The sequence below is a fragment of the Polistes canadensis genome, unplaced genomic scaffold, assembly GCF_001313835.1.
Source record: "Polistes canadensis isolate GaletaPanama2010 unplaced genomic scaffold, ASM131383v1 scaffold_284, whole genome shotgun sequence".
In the NCBI taxonomy this organism is placed as follows: Eukaryota; Metazoa; Arthropoda; class Insecta; order Hymenoptera; family Vespidae; genus Polistes; species Polistes canadensis.
In genome coordinates, this window is record NW_014569831.1 from 149,719 (window position 1) to 157,045 (window position 7,327).

Consider the following 7,327-nt stretch of genomic DNA (forward strand, 5'->3'; position numbering starts at 1 on the left):
TATTCAACCCACTACTATTCGCGTTTATCATTAAAAATGAATAGTAAATGATTCGTTGGATAGACAGAAAAAAAAAAAAGAAAAGAAGAGCAAATTAACGGATCGATCGAAAAAGGAAAATTCCTTAGAAAAGAGAGAAAAAAAAGAATTAAAAAATTAATAAGAACAAGAATAGAATAGGTATCTGATAAACAAAGTTAGATATATATTAGTATATAAAAGGGAAATAATATATTATTATAGCCGTTTCGTCTATCGTCTCGAGTCCGATACTTCGCGAATTTAGGTTTAAAATGTAATAGTAATTTTAAGAAAAACGACGGACCGCTAAGAAATTAATAATTTCGACCGATGGAAGTGGTCGAAAAAAATAAAACATATCTACCTGCCGCATATCTTTAGTGGCCGCACGGTGCGTACGTTTTTGTGCTTATCCAGCATGCGCATGCATTTATTTATTATTTGTATGAATTTCTTTGAAAAGACAAAACTGTTAAACTAATATATACATATATATATATATATATATAATAATTATATTTACATGCATAAAATTTTTGTTCACACTTCATATTATAACTTCGCTTGATTGCATCATAGAATCGTTGTGTTAGAATAACGTTCGTAAATTTTCATTTCATTTTATAATAACAATGAACTCTTTTATACGTGACCTTTTTTTAATCATTTAAATGAAATTTTGTAAAATTGAAAAAACAAGAAAAAAATGTAATTATCTTATAATACGAATCGGTGAGTTATTAAATTAAAGTAACGATCATTATTAATAATCCTTTATCGTGAAAATTAGTTCGTTAAATTAAATTACATCGAACGTTGATATTGTTTTTTTTTGAAGATTTCTACAAACGCATGGATTTAAAAGGGTTAATAAATAATTATCGATTTTATTGGAAAAAGATAATAATGAAGTTAATTATATTAACGAAAGAATTTTTGATATTTTACGAACGTTACCATTAGAATGCTAGATTTAAATTTATTTTATGTGACACCGTAGAAAGAAACATTTATATATAATATATATATATATTAGACGTCATCTTTTTTTCTTACTTAATATAGCTGATATGTAAGTTGTTATTTATATATTATATATATATACCCGTTGGACGCAAGTAATATATGCACTCGCTCGTCGCGTGCACCGAGTTTTTGGCTTGGACATTGTTTTTTGCCGTAACTCGACCTTAACGAGAGTGACAAAGCTAATGAAATTTTAAAACAATAATAATGAATATCGTTTAATTACGATTGAACGATTAAAATGAATTAATATAACAATCGTGCAAATATAATTTTCGCAAGGACGAAATTAATCTACGACGAATCTATTTCACGAAAAACAACAAAAAGAAAAAAAAAAAATAATAATCAACGATATATAAAGAAAGAAAACTTATACTTATAATGTTTTCATTTCGAAATTTTTGTCAATGGTAAGCAAAAAAAAAAGGGAAAAAAAATATGAAGTCACACGAACAAATTATTATCAAACGCACGTTTGTTTTTGTTTTCGTGAGATCGACGGATCGTACGATAAAATATATTATGTAAAAGTTTTACTTTTACTTTTATATATATGGAAAAAAAAAAAATTACAAAAAAAAAAGAGAAAAGAAAAAAAGACATTTCTAAAAAAATACTTCGTCAATTTTATAGGTGCAGCAGCAAATCTACGCAAGGAAGTAATAAGAAACAAGATCAGAGCCATCGGCAAAATGGCGCGTGTCTTCTCCGTCCTAAGGTTTGTAATTTCTATAGAAAAGGAAATGAAACGAATAATATGGAAATCAAATATTAACGAAATTTCATTATTCATTATTAAGGGAGGAGAGCGAAAGCGTGCTACAATTGAAGGGTCTCACACCCACTGGAGCCCTACCACTTGGTGCATTGTCTGGGGGAAAGACATCCTTAAAAAATGGTAAATATTACTTTTGTCTATATTTTGTTTTGTTTACAATCGAAGCTTACAATTAAAAATGAAATTAATTATGCTTTAAAAATCTTTTCCATATAATCATCAGAAATGTGGGATTAAGACTCGTATATAATTAAATATTATTAATATACTGTTATACACATTGGATAATTGTTTCCCTATATTATATTTTTAACGCATATCTGTTAAATTTGTCATGAACATTTTCTCAGGTTTATTATTTAACAAATACTTTTCAGAAAATCGTAATAAATGAATAAACAATCGAAATATATGTAAATCTATTAGATTTTATTCGAGAAATTCACAAATTATCGGCATGTGGCTCGTTATATTTTGTAATAATTGAAAAAAAATAATAAGAAGCAAGGAGACGCCAGGATTATTTCCCAAAGAAAAATTAGAAAATGGGAAAACATTGTTAAATACTTATTTTTTTTTTCAATTCTTGCTTGTTGCTTTCTCAGCACTCCAAGGATTTTCACCGAATCACAAAATCACCTCATTCGCCGAAGCAAAGGGGTTAGATGCTATAAACGAAAGAATGCCACCGAGGAAGGACGCCCCACCGACTCCCGTGAACGAGGAAAAACCGGTGATAAAACCGTCGACTCCTGTAGGAGACAAGCGAGACCAAAGCACACCGCAACCGCAATCGTGAGCCACACACACGTCCAATCAAGGTACGGTATTCGTCTTCTCAGATGTACCTTTTATAAACAACAAGAAAAAAAAAACTTAAAAGGTCTCATTTATTATGCAGCGAGTCATAATTATATCCAACTACACCTTCATAAAAACGCGATAATTATAATTATTTATTTATGGGAAATATATTCGTTTCGAATTTAAATATCCTTAAATATCTTCAATTAATTCTACCTAATATTAATAATAATAATAATAATAATAATAATAATTTGAGTAACGAAGAAGAACGATAAAGAATAATAATCAATAGTATTTTCATCTTACGATTATTAATTTGTATTTTGTTATTATTAATATTTAAAAAAAAGAAATGAAGAACCCCACATTTGAAATTTTACGATTCGAATTTTCAATCGCAATGGGTAATTATTAGCGCGCGTTAGATTCTTTAAATTTTAATATAACATTATTTTATTTAAGGATAAGATTAATATGAAAAGTAATAATAATAATAATTGACGTTTTCTTTTCAGACGGCGAGGATGGACTGTAAGTCCCAAATGCTGTCATCGCCGCCTCCGAATAAGATACAAACAAGCATTGTTCGTCTCTCCCACACGACTTTTATCACTGGTACGCCATTCAACGAGTGCGGAAGTCGTCACAGACGCGAGGAGGAAAAGGAGAAAAGAAAGGTGGGAAAGGAGGATTAGGAGGAGGAAGAAGAGGAGGGGCAGGGGGAGGAGGGGGTTGAACAAGTTCGAAAAACAAAAAGTGGAACATGGGAATTGAATTGTCATCGCCGTCGTATGAAGAAGAAAGTAAATGTACAAGAAAAAATACGGAAACACGTGAACAAGATGAAAGATATAGATAATGGAGAAACGGAAGAAAAAAGAAGAGGAGAAGAAGAAAAAGAAGAAGAAGAAGAGGAGGAGGACATAACATAATTAAAAGAAGGAAGAAAATGTTTCGAAAATGGAAAAGAAGCCTCCCATCTTCCTCCCCCTCCCCACCTCCCCCTTTTTACCCCCTGGGATGATAAACGAATATACAATGAACTCTCGCGTCTAATGAAAAAAAATGTTCGACTTTATCGCGAAACAAAATGGCGCTTGCACGACGTCTCCTTAAATCTCTCCATTTTGTTCTCTTAATTATCGTTACATCGATGTATAATCTTTCTCTCTCTCTCTTTCTCTCTCTCTCTCTCTCTCTATCTCTCTCTCTCTCTCTCTCTCTCTCTCTCTCTATCTCTCTCTCTCTCTCTCTCTCTCTCTCTCTCTATATCTCTCTCTTATTCACTCTTGTTCTTTCTTATTCTATCTTCTTCATCTTTTTCTTCTTCTTATTCTTCTTATTCTCCTTCCTGTTCGTTTCTTTCGCATTCTCGCCTGTCATCTGGTAATGTTTAATAAAACATGAACGCGTGTTGTTTCATTATTTATAACTGATGAGAACAACTAAAAGGATTAAAAAAGAAATAAAGAAAAAGAGAAAGAGAAAGGGAGAGAGAGAGAGAAAAGGAAGATGGATATTAGTGTCAAGGTGAAAAAAACACAGGACGTCTTGCACGCGCTCTAATAAATACTTATATGTACACGTAAAAGTCTAACGAAAAAGAAAAAACAAAAAAGATAAGAAAGAAAGAAAGAAAGAAAGAATGATAGAATATGAGAGAGAGAGAGAAAGAGAGAGACGGACAGATAGAAAGATAGACAGACAGACAGATATACAGACGGTAAACGGACGAGCTATCTCCGCCGAAGTAAAAAAAAAAAAAGAATAAAAAAATAAAAGTAAAAATAAAAGTAAAAGTAAAAGTAAAATAAAATAAAATAAAATAAAATAAAATAAAAAAGAAAAGGCAGCTGGCCTGTCGTTAAGGCGGAGCTTCCGGTTTTAGAATTTTACTAGATTCTTAAAAGAAAGCCCGCCCTGGGCTGCTGTGGGTACACATTAACACACACATATTACACGCAAACACATATATACACTTATACACCACGTATACCGCGCGTGAGACCCACGACAGAGGATGGGTTTTACTTAAATCTTAAGAGTCGAAAAAAAAAATGACAAGAATTATATATTATCATCATTATTATTATTATTATTATTATTACTACTATTGCTATTATTAATATTACTCTGATTATCGTCGTCGTCGTCGTCGTCGTCGTTGTCATCATCATCATTATCATCATCATTATATCACCGTCATAATTATCATTACCATCATCATCAACATCATTATTATCATGATCATCATTCTCGTTGGTGCGAATAATCGCTATCATCCTCCCCCCAACTCCTAGCCAACTATTTCATTGGCATTATAGTTATTTTCTTTATCGAGACATTCTGAGATTACGTTTAACACATAATACGCTTTGATGATCTCAGATGTCCGTTCGCGCATCTGCTCGAAACAAAAGGGTGAAGAAAATGCTTGCAAGCATCCATTTTATCTTCCGTTTTTCTTTTCTCATTTTTTCTCTCTCTTTCTCTATTAAAAATAAATCACACATGTTATTTCGTTTTATTAATAATGTATTTTGTTTGTGTTTTCGATAATATGTTTTTTTCTTTCTTTCTTATTTATTTTTTATTTCTTTTATTAAATCCCGTCTTCTTGTTTTTTATTGTTCTATTTTAATGAAAGAGAATTACATTTTTTTTGTTCGAAATATAAAATAATTTTCGCGATAATTAGTCGGATAAATCGTTACAGAAACTCTCCTCGTTTTAATTATTATTACCATCGTCGTCGTCGTCGTTGCTATGATACATACAATATGTGCGTTTGTGATATTATTATATCGCGAAAATATTATTACCTCCACTTTCTCCGTTCCTCAATATATATATATGATGATAATAATAATTTTAATAAGAATAAAAAAAAGAAAATACCGCTTTCTTTTCCTGTAATTCATTTTTTTTTTGGTTTTGTATTTATTACTTTTTTAGTTTCCTTTGTGTTTTTGTTTTTGTTATATTATATTTTTTGTCCAAAGATCTATTTTCTTTCGAGCCCCCCACTCACCATGAGGCGGATGAATTAACGCTAACAAAAGGAAAAAAAGAAAAAAAAAATATTTTCATCGATCCGAACGTATTCTTAATATAAATAATATGTGTCGAAAATGTATACCGATATATAATATATATCGAGGATTTTTTCCTTTGAAAAAATTCGCACAATTTCGGTCACGCTACGGGCGGGCATCCTCGCGAGTACGAATATTGTTCGGGAATATTATACTAATGTCTCTATTTAAAATTTCCATGTCTCTAAACTAATTTACTAAATTTTTCTTTATCTTCCTTACCAATTATCTATTTGCATTATTATAATTATCCTTATTCTCTATCATCGATTAAAAAGCAAAAAACCTAAAGTGCAAGTTCGAAACAACGGATTGTCGTGAAAAAAAGCTTAGGAATTTCGTGGAAATTTTTTGATGTTGAAAATAAATCATTTATATATATATATATATATATAATAATGGCTGAGACCTCTACGAGCTATAAATAAATAAATTTATTGATTCATTATATATATATGTTATAGAATTTTTCTATAAAACCTTGATATTTATTATTTGAAATACGATATTGGTCGTAATTTTTATGTGGTTTCCGAAATTATATTCAATTAAAAGTTAATTTATTATTTTCTTTCTAAACATAATATAATATGAATAAGTTGAAAAGAGTAGCATGCAAAACAGTGCCAAAAAAATCTACATTTTTATGCCTTGTCCCAAGGATATATTTTTTAATTGTAAAATTAAAATCAGAAACATGAAAAATATACGAAAGATGGCACGTAGAGAGCTGAAAGAAAAGACAATTTTAAACGAAATTATTCGACTATATAAAAATATTATCAACAATGTTCTACGAGATTTCTATCGCTATTCTATTCGCTATTCTTCTTCTTCTTCTTCTTCTTCTTCTTCTTCTTCTTCTTCTTCTTCTTCTTCTTCTTCTTCTATTTCTACTTCTAATAATAATGCTAATTCTACTTCTGTCTACGTGACGTTCATTCAACGCATACTCTTTTATCCCTCATTAAATTAAGGAAAAAAAAAAATTAAAAGAAAAGAAAAGAAAAGAATAGAAAAAAAGAAAAGACGCGAGGAAGCGCGAACGGGGAGGAGAAAAGAGAAAAAAAAAAAGTAAATTACATTAAATTACAATACATTTTAACATAAATAAATAAATAAATAAATAAAATAATATATAAAATAAATAAAATAAAGAAGAGAGGAGAGAAATATATTACGAACGCCTCGAAGATAATCAGAATCGGGAGTTATACAGTTTTAAATAAATTTAAACAAAATATTGATAAATGAGAAAAGCACAGGTGAACAACCGCCGCCCGAATTTTTGAAATGAGGGGGTTTATGTAATAATTGAGATACGCTCGACGAAAACTTGAATGAATAAACACATTCATTAATTAAATAAATAAAATAAATAAAAGATAATTAAATAATTAAATAAATTAATTAAGAATTAAATTTAATTAATTAATTAATAATGATAAAATTAAATCGAATAATAATCGTAGTAATAATAATCGTCGTCCCACAATCGTATTTTTTGGGGGCTTCATCGTCGTCGTCGTCTACGTCGTCGTCGTCGTCTTCGTCTTCGTCTACGTCGTCGTCTACGTTGTCTACGTCGTCGTCTTTG

General features: G+C 30.0%; 1 protein-coding gene across 9 annotated transcripts in view; it reads left to right on the plus strand.

Annotated features, from left to right (window-relative positions):
• The window catches only part of LOC106791073 (serine/threonine-protein phosphatase 2B catalytic subunit 2-like), a 141,345-nt gene extending 137,895 nt beyond the window's left edge, over positions 1-3,450 (plus strand). For 4 of the 9 annotated variants that reach the window (XM_014756436.1, XM_014756441.1, XM_014756437.1 and 1 more), the window contains 4 exons: positions 1,684-1,768; positions 1,851-1,948; positions 2,434-2,649; positions 3,151-3,450. In XM_014756436.1, the coding sequence (XP_014611922.1) occupies positions 1,684-1,768; positions 1,851-1,948; positions 2,434-2,627 (377 nt within the window). In that variant the 3' untranslated portion in view covers positions 2,628-2,649; positions 3,151-3,450. The remainder of the gene's footprint in view (positions 1-1,683; positions 1,769-1,850; positions 1,949-2,433; positions 2,650-3,150) is intronic. The other 5 variants (XM_014756438.1, XM_014756439.1, XM_014756445.1 and 2 more) reach the window with 2 other exon arrangements.
• The last annotated feature ends 3,877 nt before the right edge of the window (positions 3,451-7,327 follow it).